Source organism: Podarcis filfolensis (genome assembly GCF_964270895.1).
Source record: "Podarcis filfolensis genome assembly, chromosome: 10".
Lineage (NCBI taxonomy): Eukaryota > Metazoa > Chordata > Lepidosauria > Squamata > Lacertidae > Podarcis > Podarcis filfolensis.
In genome coordinates, this window is record NC_139612.1 from 43,255,352 (window position 1) to 43,276,171 (window position 20,820).

The 20,820-nt window shown below is 41.0% G+C and overlaps 1 protein-coding gene across 12 annotated transcripts in view; it reads right to left on the minus strand.

Moving 5' to 3' along the window:
* The window catches only part of GRIN2B (glutamate ionotropic receptor NMDA type subunit 2B), a 291,546-nt gene that overhangs the window by 75,217 nt on the left and 195,509 nt on the right, over window positions 1–20,820 (minus strand). For all 12 annotated transcript variants that reach the window (XM_083573738.1, XM_083573744.1, XM_083573745.1 and 9 more), the window contains one exon: window positions 10,024–10,138. In XM_083573738.1, the coding sequence (XP_083429864.1) occupies window positions 10,024–10,138 (115 nt within the window). The remainder of the gene's footprint in view (window positions 1–10,023; window positions 10,139–20,820) is intronic.

The following is a 20,820-nucleotide window of genomic DNA, read 5'->3' on the forward strand; positions in this document are numbered from 1 at the left end:
TTAGAAGGAAGGTGCTTGCATTATCTGTGCATCTTGAAACAGTAATAAATACATCTCAAGTGGTTATGCACATCATGTGTGTTATTGCAAAGATCCATGCCAAAGCACTATAAAGAAAAACAGCATCATTGCCCCCGTGCTATATATTGGGCATGGGGCAAGAGGTGGACTGAGAGAACGATAGCTTGCCTAACACAGTGAATCTATGGCCACATTCACACAACAGTTTATTCTGTTTTCCTGATGTTTCCCTAGCTGTTAATATCTGCATTATATTCGAGCCTTCATGCTATATAAATGCCATTTCCCTCAATATACTGGAATATTGTGCAATCTTAGCACTAATTATTATTTGTGTATTATTTCATCATTTCTTAAATTTCTATACCACCCTTCCTCTGAGGATCACAGGCGGTTTCCAACATAAAAACACAAATATATATACAAACAGAAGCAATAATCTTCCAACCCACCCCACACTTTATAAGGCCATAAACTGCCTAATTAGCCAAAGGCCTGGGACAAGAGAAATGTTTTTGCTTGGCACCTAAAAACATATAAAAAAGGTGCCAGGCAGGCCTCCTTGGGGAGAGCATTCCATAGGTGGGAGGCCACCTCAAAAAAAGCTGGTTTTTTGTCTTGCCGCCCTCTGGACCTCTCACAGACAAGGCACACAAACAAGGGCCTCAGATGATGATTGCATGTCATTTCCATGTAATTCGCAAACAGTCTTTTTTTTCCTGGAAACAAATAACGAGTGCTAAACTCATGCTATATTCTGCTATATTTCTGGAAGTGGTTTTTACATTGTTTGAGAGCTCAAAAATAATATGAAAATTAGCAGTTAGGGAAATGTCAGAAAAATGGAATTAACTGTTATGTGACTAAAGCTTATGTCTGAGGGGAATTCTGCAATGGGTTTTCCCAGGACACTCTTGTGGCCGTTGTGTTATACCAGCAGAAAAATTAATCTCAATCAGGAAAAAAATAGATTCTTATAGAGTATAAACTGTGGAAAGCTTTGGGACAGCATTGATGGTAATGAGTCACAAAAGCTGGGTTGATCAGTGCATCCTCTGCGCTTCCACTGGATTTGGGAGACATGACTCACTATAGCAATCTTTGACAAACTGACTACAATTCCCATCACCCCTGGTCATCTGTAGGGCACCAAGCTGGTGAAGACCGCACTCTGGCTTTCAAAAGAAATGAGGTCCTTTGAGGAAATGAAGAGCTACCTCAGCACCTGCAAACCTTTTTTATTTGATACCTCTTGACAGGGCTATTTTGGACAAAAGCCACTGAGAACACGATACTTAATTTATTGCAGGGTTGCTCTAAAAGCCATGCATAATATTCCTGTGCTAAGTCTAGCTGAGAATGACATAGGCTCAGCGTCACCTGGTGATAGAGCACATGCTGTTTGCTTTTTTTTTTTCATTCATTCATTCATTCATTCATTCTTATTGTAAAATTTTCTCTCTTGACTTTCGGCAAAAGCTTCCAAATCGCTGTTTTGGTACAATCCTCACTGGCAGCTAATAGAAGTAAAATTAGGCCATGCAATGAAAAAGTAGGCAGGGCTTGTGCACCTTTAATAGTCGTGTGGAAAAGTGAATTTCCACAGGTGCAAACCACACCTGCTACAAACATCACTATTAAACGTACATGATCCCTGTTCCCTTTTCCATCTTAATAATGGACAGTACACTTTTGCAATCCTTAGTGTGGCATCTTCATTTTTTTGTGGCTTGCAGCCTAAATCTTGAATGCTGTGGACTGTGCACACTTCATTAAAGGATCTGACAACTATAGGAAAAAATCTGTATAAATGGGTCACTGTCAAAAAGAAAGAAAGAAAGAATAATTAAAAAGCTCAGGTTATCCAAAGGTACTATGCAAGGCTGCCTGCTTTCTCCTCTTCTTTTCATGTTAGCCACTGAGCCTCTGGCAACAGAACTGAGATTTAACATAATACATTCCTGGGGCTAAAATGAAGGAGGAAGAGGGGAAAATTAAATTATATGCAGATGATATAGTACTTGCACTAACAGAACCCACTGTTTTGCTGAAGGAGTATAGACTCAAATTTGAATATACGGGAAAGTGGCAGGATACGGATTGAACATAGGCTAAACAGAAGTAAAAGGCTTAAATATATCTACTGATCATAAAAAGCAAATACATGAAAATCATATCTATCTACTATTGGACAACCAAATCAGTAAGATACTTGATTATAAAAATATCAGGTGAGATACAGGACCATTATAACAACAATTACAAACACTTATGTAAAGAATAATTACGGTATATTTGTTGCTAGAATGGCAAAAGCCCACATTTTTTCATTTTCGTATAGGATTGCTGTTGTAAATATCAAAATTTTAGTTTTTATTTCAACATCTGTAAATGCAAAAATCTGCAAAAATAACTAAGAAATAAATACCGTATTTTTCGCCCTATAGGACGCACCGGCCCATAGGACGCACCTAGTTTTTTGGGGGGGAAATCAAGGGAAAAAAAATTAATTCCCCCCCAGGTTTGCGCAGCCATCCCCAAGCTAGAAGAGGGAGACGGAGCGCTCCGTCTCCCTCTTCTGCCTTCAGGGACAGCCTTTCTAGCCTCCGTGGGGCAGCGGCTTGCCCCGCTGTCCCCCGAGTTTGTGGGGCTGGTGGGGGGGGGAGAAGCAAGCTTGCTTCTCCCCCCCCCCGCCAGCCTCCAGATCAGGTCGGGCAATAGCGGGGTGGCGGCGCTCTGCCTCCCCGCTATCCCCCGAGGTTGTGGGGCTGGCGGGGGGGAGAAGCAAGCTTGCTTCTCCCCCCGCTAGCCTCCAGATCACGTCGGGCAATAGCGGGGTGGCGGCGCTCCGCCTCCCTGCTATCCCCCGAGCTTGTGGGGCTGGCGGGGGGGAGAAGCAAGCTTGCTTCTCCCCCCCGCCAGCCTCCAGATCAGGTCGGGGAATAGCGGGGTGGCGGCGCTCCGCCTCCCCGCTATCCCCCGAGCTTGTGGGGCTGGCGGGGGGGAGAAGCACGCTTGCTTCCTCCCCCCCCCCCCCGCCATCCTCCAGATCAGGTCGGGGAATAGCGGGGTGGCAGTGCTCCGCCTCCCCGCTATCCCCCGAGCTTTTGGGCTGCAGGCTGCTGCCAGCAAGCCTTGCGAGCCCGCGGGACCTCCCGCCGGGCTGGCAAGACTTGCGGATAGCTTCCTGAAGCCTGCATTCGCCCCATAGGACGCACACACATTTCCCCTTCATTTTTGGAGGGGAAAAAGTGCGTCCTATAGGGCGAAAAATACGGTAAATGGCAATAAATGACAATGACGTTTATATGGAATAATAAAAAGCCAAGGTTAAAGGCAATGGTATACAATGAGGGGAGGAAGAGGAGGGCTTCAAGTGCTGTATTTAAATTTAATATATGCTGCAAGAGCCCTTAGTTGGTTGATATATTGAATGGTGTGTCCCTATGATGGGATGTTACTTTTTGAACAAAAGCTGACTGATGTCCTGCAGCAAAATTTATTATGCAGACATCATAATGTAAGATCACAGAAGGTTAAAGATAATACAGTAATATCTAACTTACTAAGAATCTGGGGCCATTATAAAAAACTATTGAGCCTGAATCCCTCGCCTCTGGAATGAATTGTGGATAAGATGATAGAAATGCAGAGAAGGTTTAAGAGGTGGGGGGAATAAATTGTTTAGAATCCAAGGCCTAGCTACACAAGAGATGTGACAGAATCTGAAGAGCTTATACTGAAGACAAATAAATATGTGTTGGCAAAGATTCATTAATTATGGTTCAAATACAACACAAAGGAAGAACAGGTCAAAGACCATATGCTCAAATAGGCACAGAATATCAGCAAAAATATCCTGATGGAAGTGTGGGGAAAGCTTTGGATCTTGAGTCTTAGATCCCAAAATATTGGAATCAGAGAAATTATCATGTCCCAATGATATACTATCCCTGTATATACTATATACTATACACACAAAAAATGGTAATTATCTAGCTCCTTGCTAGAAATGCCACTAGGAGAAGGGAGAGTTATTTAATCTGTGGCTGGATCTAGACACATAAAGAAAAACGTGTTGTAAAGCTCATAATGCAAAATCACATCACCGAAGAATCAAACTCTACAGCACTATCTGGTGTAACAGTGTTATAATGCTTGCTTTTTTATTACTAATGTAGCTGAGTCCCATCTCGGAAATGTGAATGGGGGGGGGGGGAGGAGAATGGTTAAAGATAAATTGATCAGGATTCTGGGCCACAGAATTCTACTCCATCCAATAGTGTATTTGCAAAATTACTTGGAGGCATCAGTAAAATTTGGGCATGTGGAAATGGTTTCTTATTTAATAGCAGCAACCAGAATTCTGTATGCAGGGAAATGGAGGTCTAGAAACATCCCATCTATTACAGAATGGGATAACAGATGTCGGGAGGATACCCTGAAAGCTAAGAGAACATATTTCCTTATGTCAAGAGAACAGAATAATTGACAGGACTGTTTTTTGTTTAAACGGAATGTCTTTATTCCACATTGTACGATAGGTTTTTCTGCCAGATGTTAGTTATAGATTTAAAACTGTATGAGTATGAGAATTAAGCTGTTTTATTATTTGCTAATGTGACTGTCAGCTTTAAATTAAAGAACAGAATTGTAAATAATTTATTAAAGGTCATGTTTGATTCTTGCTTTGTATTCTGCTTATGATGTATCTATATTGTATATCAATAATTAAAACAATACCATATTAAAAATATTAAAAATAAAGGATCTGGCATCAACTTTCACATAAAGTCATTAGTGGCATCCCTACAAAAGAGGCAGAGGTAAAAGACCTGCATTTGTCATAAAATAGATGTTTGATTATCTTATTCTTCTGAACAACAAAAGTAGGTCAGTAAAAATTAGTAAAACTGTTTGAAACCTGACCAAGAAATTTTATAATTAGTTACTTTTCCCTGTTCAGAAGCTGAGGGACTCCATGAGAAAGCTACGCTTTAAAGATTCTATTGCATTTCAGTTATTAGATCCATTCCTTTAAATAATTTTTTAAAAAGCTAAGATTGTTTTTGTGCTTGTTAACAATGTTTGAGTAGTCAAAATTTAAAGATATCAATCATCTTATGGACATGCTATTTGTAACAGAAAAACCCAGACAATAATCTTCACCAATATGTTTTCTTTAATGTGGCATGTAAGCTATGGGTAAGTAAATCAGAAAGACTAAACTGCATATCAGTCTCGAAGGAGGAGATCTGATCAGTTTGCATTGGAGTTCACAAACATCAAATTCTTCAAGTATCCCCAGTTCAAACTAATACAATATTATCAAGTCCTTGTGGTGAAATAGATGACCAGACTCATTTTTTGAGTCTTCCATACTTCCTTTTGTACAGCATCATCCAAGAAAAACCATTCACCATTTAATAAGATAAGAAAGCATCATGGGAATAACAGAAGATGACATGAGATGTATTTACTAGTTTTCTTCAAGAAAGATACAAAGGAGACTTGTCCTAATAATGAAGGTCAGCAAAAATGTGAGGTTTCCAATGCTTCCTTGCTTCTGCGGAGAGTACTGGGAATAGCACATATCTAATAGAAAATGCATCTCATAACTTATTAAAAGATTCTGGACCCTACTGAGATGTTGTATCCTTGATGCTTGGCATAACAGCGCATTGACAAGGAGTATTTTTTGACTCACAGTGGAAAAGACTCAACCAATTATTTTTTAGGTTAAATAGGATGCAGTGACATGTGGTACATTCCACCTTATTGACAGAGAGTTACATCATAGCGACAGTACGAACATGGGATTTGGTTCTTCCTTTGTGTACCTCACTCTCAGAACCTAACTACTGCGGATGAAAAAGATTGCACCAATCAGCTATGAACGATCCATGTCTTGATGTTTTCCCAGGTATCTGTGATTCCTGCAGGGCCCTGGAGAGGATACCTATAAACTCTGACATGACCTTTTCTGAGAGCAAGCAGAAATAATAGCACACATTACAAGCCCCTGGAGGATCAAAGGGTTCTGTGGTCAGAGAAAGCAAGACAGCCCTCCGTACTTTTATTTTAAGAGTTAATTTGAATATGTCCAGAAAAAAAAGGAGAAGCAACACATGTTTACAATGGAGGCATTAAGAAACAAGTGATTATTCAGCATGATTCTCCCAGTTTTCTAAATATGGAGGCAAACAGAAATCCAAGATGTTGTTGAAGGGGAAACATAAAAATTCCAAGCTGAATCAGTTGTAATGCTCTTCAATTCATGCAACAAGAGTAGAAATCAGTGGACAAACTTATTAATAAACTACTGAAGGGAGTAGGCAGGCTTGCAAAGTGGAATGAGATTGTGTGCAAGGACTGTGGTTGTCGGGTGTCTCATTGTGACAGTGCTGACCTGAACTCACAATGCTACACAAAATCCATGAAAGGGTTTGTGTAATAACATACACGAACGTTATAGGTTGTAATTATACAACATATAAAGATTGGACTTTATGAGATAAAAGGATGTCATAATTTAGTTATGAAATGCTGAAAAGATTGTCATCATTTGGTCTAAAATGCTGAAAGCATTCTAAAGTTTGTGAGAGTCGAAGATGAATTTCAGTGCAAGGTTTAAGGTCTCTCAATTTGTTTATTAAATAATTGCAGTGGGCTTGATTGTGGTAAGGTAATATAAACCTTCTGAAAGTAATAGAAACCTTCACATGAATTAAATGTACACAGAGATTGCATGACTCCCTAATGTAGGGTTTGTTTTTGGGTTTTTTGACACCACGTTGACCAAGAGCCCTATGTCCAGGGAGATCACTCACTGTGCTCCTAGCTAGTTAGAAATGCTCAGCAAGAAAAGCATAATGACAGATTCCTAAAACGTATTGATGCTGCTATCCTGGAGGTATGTACAGCTGGTGCTCTGCATAAAGAAACTTATTCTGCATGACGTTTGCTTTGGTATGCGTAAGGGCAGGGATCAGCAAACTTTTTCAGCAGGGGGCTGGTCCACTGTCCCTCAAACCTTGTGGTGGGCTGGAGTATATTTTGGGGGGAAATGAACAAATTCCTATGCCCCACAAATAACCCAGAGATGAATTTTAAATAAAAGCACACATTCTACTCATGTAAAAACACTCTGATTCCCGGACCGTCCGCAGGCCGGATTAAGAAGGCCTTAGTTTGCCTACCCATGGTTAAGAGTGTCCAGGCTCAATGTTTGCATTCAGTAAAATAGAGCTGCATGAGCAATTGCATGAAGAGAATGGTCATATTTCCATATGAGCAAAGGCAATTTGTTGGAGTATTCTTATTCAGGGTTCCAGCCACCCGTGCCCTCTTCCACGACACAATTTCTCTCCCTTTCCTTCCAGTTTTCCTTTGTCCCCCATATCCTTCCGTCAGTCAGCATACCATACCCACTGTTCAGCCTTCAGTGGGCTGTTTTGGTATTGCCCATTTAACTTTGCTTTCCCCCCCCAAAAAAAAATTTTTTTTGTTTCTGCAAATCTTAGAATTCCCCCAAGCCTGCTAAGAATTCCCTGTTGTGGATACATGGCTGTAGGGACAGGCACTCGGAGAACTAAGTTTGCTATTATTACATATGATTCCACATCTACCCCACTCTTCCTTTGCACAGCTCAGAGCTGAACACGTATATTTCACAGTGGTCTCTCATCCAGGAAGCTTGAAGTGCTAGACTGGTTCAACATCAGCAGCAGGCCCTCATCATGTGTCTTCAGATCATCCTCTAGGTTATTATGTGAGTGGATTAGGACTGTTACCAGATCAAAACTGAGAAGATTAGTTTTATTAAGCTTATATTCTAAAAGGAGCAAATGCAAAAGAGAGCTCACTGAAATTGCCATTCTTTTGCTGAGGGTGAGTGTAAATCAAATCTTGAGCATTAAAAGTCTCCAGCTCCAGTGATGTAGCTGCAGCAGAATGCTCTTCTCTCACACACATAGTCCTAAAAGAACACCTGCAGTGTCTGTTGCCAAAGTGATGTCAGCCATTTCAGAGTGAGCTAGATGAAGTGCACAAGAAAAAGTCTCTTTAAGAGAAAAGATTGGCGCTCTCTATCTATTCATATTTAGAATAGAGTAAGAATGGAGAATGTTTGAAAGAAGGCAAGAGAGAGTCAGATAGCATCTCAGAAGGTTCATACATTAAGCCTGGAAAACATGAAGGATAACCTACTGATGAACAGGGATCAGATGCTTCTAGGGATAAGGCAAGATCTATCACCCTCTAAGGCAGTGTTTCTCAACCTTGAGTCCCCAGATGTTGTTGGACTACAACTGCCATCATCCCTGAGCTCTAGCCTTGCTAGCTAAGGATGATGGGAGTTGTAGGCCAAAAACATCTGGGGACCCAAGGTTGAGAAAAGCTGCTCTAAGGCCTTCCATATGTTGTTGGACTCCAATTCCCATTATCACCAGCCAGTATAGCCAGTGGTCAGGGCTGATAGGAGCAGCAGTCCAGGAATGCCACAGGTTACCCATCTCAAAGGGGTTGCATGCTGTTCCCAGGGCTGGACGGAATAGCATCTGACTCCTTTCTTCCATTCACTCCTTCCAGGGAAAGCACAGCAAGCCGTTATAGCTGACTACTCATTATCCACTTGTCTGCATTATGTATCTTGGAGTGAGGGTGGGGGCACTATTCCTTCTGACATTCACTCTCTTTAAAATAAACATGAGGCTACAAGAATTAGGGGAAATTCCAGGGGAAGTGGCCTGAGCTGTCACCAGTGTGCTGATGATGCATTTCTCGGCTCTACATGTTTTTCTTTGGCTTCTTATCTATCAGTGGTGACAAATTGCAGAGGGATGACTGTGTTACTCTGTTACATCAAGCACACACACACACAAAGAGGATTGTGACACTTTAGAGATTAATAGATTACCTGTGCCAGAAGATTTTCATGGGATAAAGCCCGCATCATTAGGTGCATGACTTGTTATGCCCCATTGGTATGTGAGAGTATGTACACAGACATAGAGAAAAAACTCTTTGCATTTCATGGCTTTTGGGCTCAAGTTTCCCATTTTCTTTCTCTCTGTACATATATGCCTAACAAGTTAAGCTAATACTCTGTGCATCTGAGATAGTAGGCTTATGTCTCCAGATAAGATTACTGAACACAAAAATTTTATGAAATGTGCAACATGCGGCATATCTAGTATACAGGAGGTTCCAAACTAAAGAGAGACAAGATACAACATTTACATTTATTTCTACCGTGACATTGTTGTGGTCACCTTGCCGATGATCTCTCAGCCTCCCATCATCTTGTTTTGATAGAGCCAGTTCAATGAAAATAAAGTATCTCCTCTCATATGCTGCAACTGTGCTCACAATTAATCTGCTTAAACCTCACTGGGATTAAATGTGTAATTCTATGCACATTTTCTCAAAAGTAGTCCCACTGTGTTCAACAGAGCTAACTCCCAGTTGAGTGTGCATAGGGCTGCAGCCTAATTACACAGAATGGCAACCACGGTATCGTCAGGCTTCAGTTTATGCTCATTCGTAGGCGGAGCCACAACTGCAGGGATGTACAGACTGATCTAGTACCTCCTTACTTGCCAACGCATCATAATTGTCATTGGGTATGTTAAATTTACATGTAAAATGCAAAGGGGTAACTGACACAATAACACCACGTGATCACTAGACTGGCAACATTCAATGGAGATTCGTCAGGTGATTCCATCTCCGCGTGGGTTCTGTTGTACAGGAGGGCTACGAACTACAGATTACAGTATAAAATAAAACCTATGGAAGTTTCAGGCAAACTAAAGAAGCATCTCATTACAATATTAACCCTGCATGCTCATGTGTTACTCAGTAAACAGCTGTGTCAAATGAACCTCTGAGATGGGAAATGGCTAGCAAACTCTACTTCTTGAAACTCTACTAGCCCTTAGAAGAACATCTCTACCCCTTTGCCTCCCAGCCCTAGCCTGAGAGTTACCAAACATATCCTACCCTGTCCCACGTCCTCGTCTTGGTCAAAAGGATGATAACCAATTTTGGGTGCATCTGGTAGCCGTCCTCACTGAAAGACAAATTCCTCCCTTCAAATGTGACATTAATCAGGTACCTAGAGAAGAAAGAGAAAGAAAAGAAGATAACAAAATTAAGGTGCATGGCAAGAATACCAGGAATCTCTCTCTCAGTAGGATGTACAATTTGAAGTGTAAAAAAACCACTGAGAACACTAATGGCTAGCCTGGAGCAGCTGGGAACAAATCAGAAAGGAGAAAGAAAGAAGAGACAGAAGGAAAGAGAAACAAAAGGAATCCATAGATATACAAAGATTTCCAAAGAAAGCAGGCCACACAATCTCACCTGTTTCATGAAATGGGCCTTGCTGATGTGATTATGATTTTTTCCCCTAGCTAAATTTCTATTGAAAATGTCATCATTATTTTATTTCATTTTCTAAATAAATGAAATAGATATTATTATGCAAAGAAATTATCACATAGCCATGTGTGTATAAATATGTGAACATGTATACAATTACTCTGCATAATAACACTTAAATAATAATATTTTTAAACAATTCAATAAAATGCTAATTGGAAGAAAGCCATTTAGTTTAATTGCTTGCCTTGAGCTGAGCTGAGCTGAGCTGAGCTGAGTTGAGGTGGAGGGGAGGGGGTTGCTCAGAGAGAAGACACAGCCCATTGAGTTTTTCACTATAGGCACCTGTGGTATTCTTTATACTTTGGGTTTCAATCAACTAAGTCCTACTCAGAGAAGTTCCATTGACATTAATAAACCTAAGTTAGTATTATACATTCAGTGGGACTACCTGAGTAGGACTAGCATTGACTATCGCCCACTATACTTTCCTATTAAAACAAATTAAGTAAGCATGTACCGTAATATTTGTAAAAGTATGTACTTTTTATTTTGCCAAAATTCAATAAACAGTTTTCACTCCAACAAAGATCTATTTTTACTCTTTCTTCGCTTACTCTAATATAATTGGTTAACCAACTGTGTAATCCAACCTAGAATCCATTGCATCATGTGACAGTGTGGGTCCTGTTGCACCAGCAGCCAAGGTAAAGATTGCACCAACAGACATGACTGCACAGTTATACGTTTTATGTTCCCATTCCTCCTCAGAAGGAAATGATGTTAATCTCTGTTTTATGGCATATCATATTCTTGCTGCTGCTACCGTGTACAAAAGCTTTTAACAATGCTGCAAAGTTAAATTCCTTTTGCAGCTTAATAAAGATAATAACAGATCCATCTCTAATTTGGCATGTTATTAATTCTATCATATTTCTTATTTTTAGCCAATATGTCCTTGCTTGTTCACAGTCCCATCACATATGGATGTAACTTTCATCTTCTTCTTTTTCATGTTGCAACATTTCATATAAATTCTACTATATATTGTATGATATTTTGCTGGAAGTTAAAATACTTTTTTGCTTCGCTTGCCCATAACATTAGTACAACAGCATTTCTCATTTAGAATTCCTGTGAAACTCCCTTATTGCATCCATGACAAACTAGATGTTCACTTTTAATTCAGATGATGTCCCTGCCAGCCAATATATTTGCAAGTCCAGAAGCTCCTGGGCTCCTGTGTTCATTGTCCACAAAGAACAAAGAAAGTCCCATTCGGTATTAACAGAAATGCACTCTGAAGAAACTCGGGGCACTCATGTCTCTGCTGTCACTTAACGTGATTCAGAGTCCAGTACTGAAAACAGGTTGCCATCAGTGAAGTCAGAAGCCCCATACTCTACATATGCTCAGCAGTCCTAGTGCCACTGTGCTAAGTGAAAAATCTGCTAATATTAGAACAACAAACAGGAGAAAACAAAATTAGGGTGCATGGCAAGAATACCAGGAATCTCTCTCTCAGCAAGATGTACAATTTGAAGTGTAAAAAACCCCATACCTAATAGCTGGCCTGAAGCAGCTGAGAACAAAACAGAAAGAAGTGTAGAGACACAAAAGGAATCCACAGAAATACAAACATTTAATGTGTTGTAAAATGAAGATTTGTTATAACCTTAAGTCACTGATCTCTGTACTATTGTCATCATTGTGGTTTGGATCCAGAAGTCCCATGTGTGGAACTCTGCTCATGGGATGCTCCCACTGGAGAAAGGGTTGGAGGCATTTTCTGCAGGTTTTTAATGTCCCCTTGAAGCCCTGAGTACCCTCTGAAAAGGCGGGGGCCCTTTGGGATATCATGGGAAGTGGTGCTGGGGGCAGCAGAGGAAAATTGACAAAAAATAAAAATAAAAAAATCCCGCTCCCTTCTCCAGCAGGAGTCTCAATTCCTTCCATCCACAAAAGGCTATCTGTCCATGGAAAGACAACTCTGAATCTGGATCCAAGCCAATGTAGATTTGAAAAGAAGTTAGAAACAGCAAACCAAAATGGAAAGGATGAAGGAAAGTAAAATGCTGGAACAACGTATCTTCAGAATGACTGACAGCCTGATCCTAAAGATGCTTACTTAGAAGTAAATTCCACTAACTTCAATGACAGTAATTTCTGACTAAATTTGCATAGAATTGGTCTGTGAGGAGCTTATGAATATATGTTGATTATTTTTTTTATTCATGAATCAATTTCCAACTACGAGATGCAAAATATAAAGCATTATTTTTTAAAAAGTAAAGACATATGTGAAAAATGCAGCTTCTGCCAAAACAAATCTTACTGATGTTGGCCCATAATGCTTTCAATAGCTTACAGGGTGTGGCGTGTGTATAAACATAAAATGCCCCTCAGCATCATCTGAGTCAATAAGATTAAGAAGAAGCAGGGCTGACAACAACAGAAAAGGGGTGCCAGATTGTTTTGTTTTATTTCCCCCCTCCTCCTGGAACATCTGCCCTGTCGAGGAATTGTGCTGCTTTAAGTGCATTGAGAATTTTTTTAGCAGCTCCAGAATGCAAGCAAAAGGAAGTGAGGCTAACCCTTGAATTCCTCAGCACCTGAGTCAGTTCTGGGCATGACCTTGGGATAAAAGGAGGTGCTGCTATGGGCAGTGGGCTGCTCAACAGCATGGGGTTACACCAAAGTCAGTCATCTTTTGTGGGAGGAGTGAGGAACAGGGAGCATTCTCTTTGTTGTATTAGTAATAGACCCCTCTCTGGGTGAGCTCCAGGGAAGGAGCTGTGTTGGGTGGAGCTGCCCTGTGCAAAAGGTAGGTTGGTTTCACATACATACTCTAAGGTCAAGTACATTTCAGGCATGTGATTTCTTTCAGAGGATCCTGGAAATTACAGCTCTGTGTGCAGTACAGTAATCTACAGTTCCCAGGATCCTTTAGGGGAAATGATGTGCTTTAAATATGTGGTATTTTAAATGTATGTGTATGTATGTATGTATGTATGTATGTATGTATGTATGTTTTAAATGTATGGTACAGTGGTACCTCGGGTTAAGTACTTAATTCGTTCCAGAGATCCGTTCTTAACCTGAAACTGTTCTTAACCTGAAGCACCACTTTAGCTAATGGGGCCTCCTGCAGCTGCCACGCTGCCGGAGCACGATTTCTATTCTTATCTTGTAGCAAAGTTCTTAACCTGAAGCACTATTTCTGGGTTAGCAGAGTGTGTAACCTGAAGCGTATGTAACCTGAAGCGTATGTAACCCAAGATACCATTGTATGTATGTATGTATGGTATGTATGTATGGTATGTATGTATGGTATGTATGCTTTAAATGTATGGTATGTAGACAGCCTTAGGGTGTGTGGATGTGAAATCAATCTGCCGTTCACACATGGAACACAGCTCCTTCCCTGGATCTCACCCAAGGAGGGTTCTATAACTAACACAACAAATAGAGTTGTATTAAATGTGCATTAAATATATGGGGTGTTAGGGGTACTACTCCAGTGGGGGACACATCATGCTCCTTCTGCGGTAGCTTGTCCATCTTTGGTCCCCACCATGTACTCAGCTCTCACCTGTGGCTCCTAGAAGCTGTCGACATGTGACACTGGCCACAACCCAAGAAACAATTTCAACTGGCTGGCTAAACCAGGTGAGGGTAGCCGATGGGTGTCAAGCCCTTGGTGAGTTAGGGACTTCTACTGTATGCAAAGACAGGCTCCAGCAGATTGAGCGGATGGGACCAATAGTGGGTCCAACGGTGGAGAAGACAGCTTCTGCACATGCTGTAGAGGGAAGTGAAGGGCAGATGGCGCTCATCAACCTGGGAAGGTAGCCCATTTAGCAGAAGGAAAACTCTGATCCTAAACATGCCCTGCCTTGTGGGATATTTTCAGGAGAAGAAAATGCTAAGAAAACCCTACACAAATCCTGAGTGGAGTCCATAAGATGGAAGGATGGTGCCTTGTACGCCTCCTTCTGGCAACTCCTGCAGCCAAGCTGGTGCCAAACATAGTGCTCTGCTTTCCTTTGGACCACATCAGCAATACCAAGAAGAGGGTCTTGTCATCTGGGCAGCCCAGGTCATAGAGACATACTATCCAAGCTCGCGCCTCAGGGAGGTGACTTAGTAGCTGCTTTCACAGTGGTCTGACTTCACCCCCAGAGGCACACTCCATTGCCTCTTGAGACAGACGGTTGCCAACAACAACAGCACAGTCTAGGTTTCTTGGTTATTTGATTACTTTAATGGGAGCCTGGGGTGAGAGGCCAGACCGAAGGAGGTGGCTGAAGCCATCTACTGTTAACAAAAGAGTGGCTCCCTGCCAGTGGCGTAGCGTGGGGGGTGCAGGGGGGGCCGTCCGCACCGGGCGCAACATCTGGAGGGGGCGCGTTCGCACTCACAGCTCTCTGCCCCTACTAAAATCCATGGGTTAGGGGGCGCAAATTACTTGCCTTGCCCCGGGTGCTGACAACCCACGCTACGCCACTGCTCCCTGCAAAGACTGATGAGAGGTGATTTTAGAGTATCTTAAAGTATATGATCAAACTGCAATGAATTGTGAGCTTTAACTGTTAGCTTCCATGCATTGGTATGCACTTCGAAATATATGATCTACAAATTGTTATGTACTTCATAATATACGATGAAGCTGCTAAGAACTGCATGCATTTAAGCTGTTAGCATCTATTAATTATCATGTACTTTATTTGTCAGTCATTGCACTATTTTGCCAGGTAGGAGTAAAAAGCATATATATATTTGTATGCTATTGCAAGTTTTTAAAAAGAAGTATAATGGAATTAAAGTATTCTGTTTATGCAGCTTGGGAAATGTGGTTATTTCAGTTCTCTAAAAAGCATTGAGATTTTGCACATAAAAAATTGGTGCCCTGGCCCTGTGTGCTTTAGTCTTACCAGTATCCTTGTTGGGAAAGGGTATTGAGTGATTATCTTTGTAGCCAATGACCACTTATATGTTTATATTTTAATTTTATATATATATATATATATATATATAGTGTTTGGGAAATGGAAGGAAGGAGGGGAATCACCATCCCGGTAGTTATGGGCAAGGGGAGATATGGTGTTGGGAGGCAGCCCAATAGAAGGAACATTGGTTAGTAGAAGACCATTGCCTCTCCTTGGCTGCCTCTCAGCTTGCAGAATTTGGGTGATGGAGCCTATAACTCCCCTAATCTGACAACACTGTTAAATAAAACATTAGTGCTCTATGATTTAATCATGGAGGAAAGGGTTGACCTGGTTTGTATCACTGAAACCTGGGTGTATCACCAATCTGTAATTAAGGTTGTTAAATAGGCAGATAGACATGAGGCACGTGTGTGACAGCTGATAAGGCTGCTCTATTCATGTGGCAAGAATTATCCCACTGCCAGATACAGAAAAGGACAAATAGTCTGAAATCATAGGCATATTTTGCAAAATATGTCCAAAAATGCCTTCAGTTACTTGGAGTCTGGGCTGCTAGATGCTGTACTCGCATGATCTCAGAGTCTTGCTTATGGTCACTTTTCCCTCACATGTGTGAGCTGATGCTGTGAGATTAAGGATGGACAAATCTGTCATGTTGGGTTTCTCTCGATTTGTCATTTTTCCAATCTTAAATTCAGCGCTCTACATTTCTATAAGCAATTTGCATTTTTTAAAAATTCATCATGGAAATTCACCAGCATTTTAGTGCATATTTTCCCTCATATACACATTTTTTGTATGCAGCTTTGACCATTTTCAGTAATATGCACACTTCCCCCCCAAAAAATGAGCATTCTTGTACACATTGTGCAGTTCGAAAGCTGCACTGCAAAATTTGGGAAAGTATGAATTTTGAAGTATAGCTGTGTTTCAGTTCATGTACTGGTTTGAGAAGTGCAACTTAGTAGTTCTTCATTAAAATGCAAACAAAAAACTGTGGGGGAGAGCGCCATATACAGTTCTTTGCTGCAAGACGTCACCTTACTTTAAAGAAGCAAAATTGTTCATCTAAAATCTAAAGTGCTTCAAGCCTTTTCCAATGCTGCTTCATCTGTTTAATTCTTCTTCTTGATTCTTTGTTAAAATCAGCCCTCATGGGCAGTTTGCCTATCCAGGTAGTGAAAGAATTGAGATCTGCAGATAGAACACTAAAGGCCATTTGCCAAATGTCCTCAGGCTGTGATATTGGGAAGCTGTGAAATGCCAGCATCAAACTTTTGTAGTTGTGTTTTAGCATTTAATGAAACAGCATTTAAATAAAAATAATGTTCAATATTGAACATCCCTCACAAGCAGCAGTGTTGCACAGTTCTCTCAGTCTCCAAACAATGATCAGATCCTGGGATTTTAAGCATGGCAGCTTTGAGATACCATGCACGTGTATAGAATTCTACAAGGGATCTCTTAGAATTATGAGCCAGTCATTTATTTCCTTAAATCCAATGGTCAGCAAAATGTATTACCAATTGGCTCTTATTTGCTTGGCAATTCTTCATTCAGAACCAAAACTAATAATGGTGGGGGAGAGGATTTTTTTTGTGCTACCCCAGAGAAAGGAGCATGCTAAGCTTTGCACTCAAAGCAGTTTCACACTTCACTGGTAAGATTTTGTCTCCCAATTGGACATGCAAATGCTTCAGTGAGCAAATGAATTCTCTAATTCTTTGGGAAAATTTGTACACATCAAATATTTAAACACGTTTCCTCATTAAAGTGTTACCTTGTTTTGCTCAACACAGTCGCCATACAAAAAATTCCAGGCTACACACATACATGCACACTTTACATCTTCTGATAATACAACAAATGGAAGTCTGACTTTAAAAAAAATAAAAATCAACTCGTAAAACTTGATTCTCCCTCAGTTAGGGTAATTGATAACTTGTTTAGCTCTGTAACAGGCTTCCATTCTCCGTCGTTGCAAGCCTGACTTATTGGCTCAGTGGCTTGTCTCAACACAGAGACACTGAGGAGGGGAGATAACCTGCAACTGCAGGAGGTATAAGAAGAATAGATGCTCATGGAATATGCAATAGGGTGCCTGGTGAGCAGTGGGGGAAATGGATGATTTCTCACAAGCAGTTCAATAAAGGGTTAAAAGGAAAGATGTGCATAGCATTTCTGGATGAGAGCGATGAAAGAGAGGAAATGTGTCTGACACATAGATGGGCAATAGAAAGCAGTGAAGAAACTTGAAGCAGAGGCAAACAATAGCCACAGCAGAGGTTAATATTTGCAGCAAGACATCAGTACCTGAGGGATATTTGGTATAATGAAAGCAATATCTGCAGAACTGATGATTTATGGACAAAAGCACTGATGTACCAAAAAAAAGTCACTGAACTGCTGTCCCCCGCACTTCAAATGTAGGGAGAGAGACATGGGAAAACAAAGGAACTGGGAAAGAAGCCCAGTTCCTGAACTCAAGCAGAAGGCATGTGGAGACAGAAGGCATGTGTGCAGTGGGTGGTAAATGTGGGTGAAGTAATGTTAGGATGATGAAGTCACAAGTTGTAGGTTGCAAGGGTTGGATGAGGACTCTAATGACTTCCTAACTTTTTAATGGTTATGTTGGTAACATATGCAGCAAATACCGGTATATGAGGCTTTAAAATCTTTCTAATTCTGCTGGGTGCACTAAACCCAGTTTTTAACCTGTATTCAAAAAACACTATTGGGTCACATGCTGTCTGCTCTTAGAGACTCCTTCTGGAAGGATTTAGTACCAATGTTCCATGATAATCTAGACTGAGATGTTTTATCAAGACCTGCATCAAAGACACTAGTTAGAAACATTAAGGAACAAAAGCCACCTGGTATATATTTGGTTTCAGACTTTCCTCAATCCCCAAAATTCAAATAGTTGCATATTTATTTGCAACTCAAAAGCAGACCACTGGAAGACTCCATAAAGCATTGAAAAGTTTGGAATTATAACTTCTAAGATATACCTTCCCTCCCAAGTTAATAAAAAAACAGTTCCAGCATGTGACACAACTTGGGGGGAAACAGATTCCACAATAATGAAGTGAATCTGGTGAATTGCATATATCCCTGTGCTTATGGGAGACTTCAGGCTGAAAGGCACACTATAAATACAGTAAATAAATAATAATAATGAAAAAATATTCTTTTATTCTGGACTACTGGATTCTCTATTACATATTTTATTTATCAACGACTTGGATGATGGACTCAAGGGCATCCTGATCAAATTTGCAGATGACACTGGGAGGGGTGGCTAACACCCCAGAGGACAGGATCACACTTCCAAACGACCTTGACAGATTAGAGAACTGGGCCAAAACAAACAAGATGAATTTTAACAGGGAGAAATGTAAAGTATTGCACTTGGGCAAAAAAAATGAGAGGCACAAATACAAGATGGGTGACACCTGGCTTGAGAGCAGTACATGTGAAAAGGATCTAGGAGTCTTGGTTGACCACAAACTTGACATGAGCCAACAGTGTGACGCGACAGCTAAAAAAGCCAATGCAATTCTGGGCTGCATCAATAGGAGTATAGCATCTAGATCAAGGGAAGTAATAGTGCCACTGTATTCTGCTCTGGTCAGACCTCACCTGGAGTACTGTGTCCAGTTCTGCGCACCACAGTTCAAGAAGGACACTGACAAACTGGAACGTGTCCAGAGGAGGGCAACCAAAATGGTCAAAGGCCTGGAAACGATGCCTTATGAGGAACGGCTAAGGGAGCTGGGCATGTTTAGCCTGGAGAAGAGGAGGTTAAGGGGTGATATGATAGCCATGTTCAAATATATAAAAGGATGTCACATAGAGGAGGGAGAAAGGTTGTTTTCTGCTGCTCCAGAGAAGCGGACACGGAGCAATGGTTCCAAACTACAAGAAAGAAGATTCCACCTAAACATTAGGAAGAACTTCCTGACAGTAAGAGCTGTTCGACAGTGGAATTTGCTGCCAAGGAGTGTGGTGGAGTCTCCTTCTTTGGAGGTCTTTAAGCAGAGGCTTGACAACCATATGTCAGGAGTGCTCTGATGGTGTTTCCTGCTTGGCAGGGGGTTGGACTCGATGGCCCTTGTGGTCTCTTCCAACTCTATGATTCTATGATATTTTGCACTAACAGTACTCTGCTACCAAGTGTTGCCTCTCAATCCTTTCAGTGAACTTGAATCAGGTATTCTTCTGCTTTCTAAATTATTCACTTGTCATGAGGCAGACCCAGTAGCTGGTAATTCAGCCCTTCCCCGAGGCTTCTGCCTAGGCCTTAGGCGTAAAGAGGAAAAAGAGCTTCACCCTGGTTTTCTTCTTCTCTGGATGCACCTCTGCTTGTCTCACCTGCCCATCTTTTAAATAGTCACTCTTTTGCTAGGATACATACCATTGCTGGCCAATGGAGCTACACCTCCATGCCACTACTCTCTGCACTGACCCTGTTCCTAAGCAGCCAGGATCTTGCTGATTTGCTTGCACAAATAGGCTCCTTTTTTTGCAACAACAGGTGACCCCGCCTTGGCTGCCTCAGCAGGCATTTGAGATGGACCTTTGCAAAGAGGCTTACACAAGTCTCCTACCTTGCAGAAGCTGATGTATAAGCACTCATTAACCATTCACAAAACAAAAGTCTCTTTTAGGTTAATGGGACTTACTTACAGGTAAGTGGGTACAGGATTTCAGCCTTGGCAGCCCAGTATGTTTAACATTGTTTTACAAAAGTAGGGTGTATACCATCAAATAGCCAGGTGAGGTTTTCTACTAATTTGAAAAACAAAGACTGTATGCTTTTCCTTACTGTTTTACCTGAATAAAAGAAGAACAGTGAGGAAGTGTTGTTCTGTATGCTCCAAAGTTCTGCATTTAGGAACCATGTAAACACAAGTTGCTTCAATTTCAAGATAATGGTGTGCATTTTCTGTTATGAACAATGGAACTTCAAAGAAAGCACAACTTGAGTCAGTCTGAAAGAAGATATTGGAGCACCCAAATCATTTGCCCATGTATGTGTAACTAGATCTAGCTGAAAGGCAGAATGTGGCTATCTGCACTGATCATATAATGCCCCCAATTATTATTATTGTATAATATTAGAAGGTTGTATGATCTGACTGTGCAAGGGTGTGACTATGGTTATCATCAAAGGACCCTATACTTCTGAATTTGGCACCACACTACTGCTGGCATTTCTTATTTTAATAAACACTTCAGGCTGCAGGGATGGAAAAGTCTGCTACCTGGGACTTTAGCAAGCCACTGCTAGTCTGAGTAGACAGATGTTACAGTAGTCTGACAGAAGAAGGCAGCCCTACATTGCAATGATCAGGCTAATCTGGGCCTGCTCTTTTAAACCTGCAAAGGTCTAATTGGGATCAGGGTGTACAGAAGACCAACTATGACAGATTAAATTAATTTTCATATTAATTTTGTTACT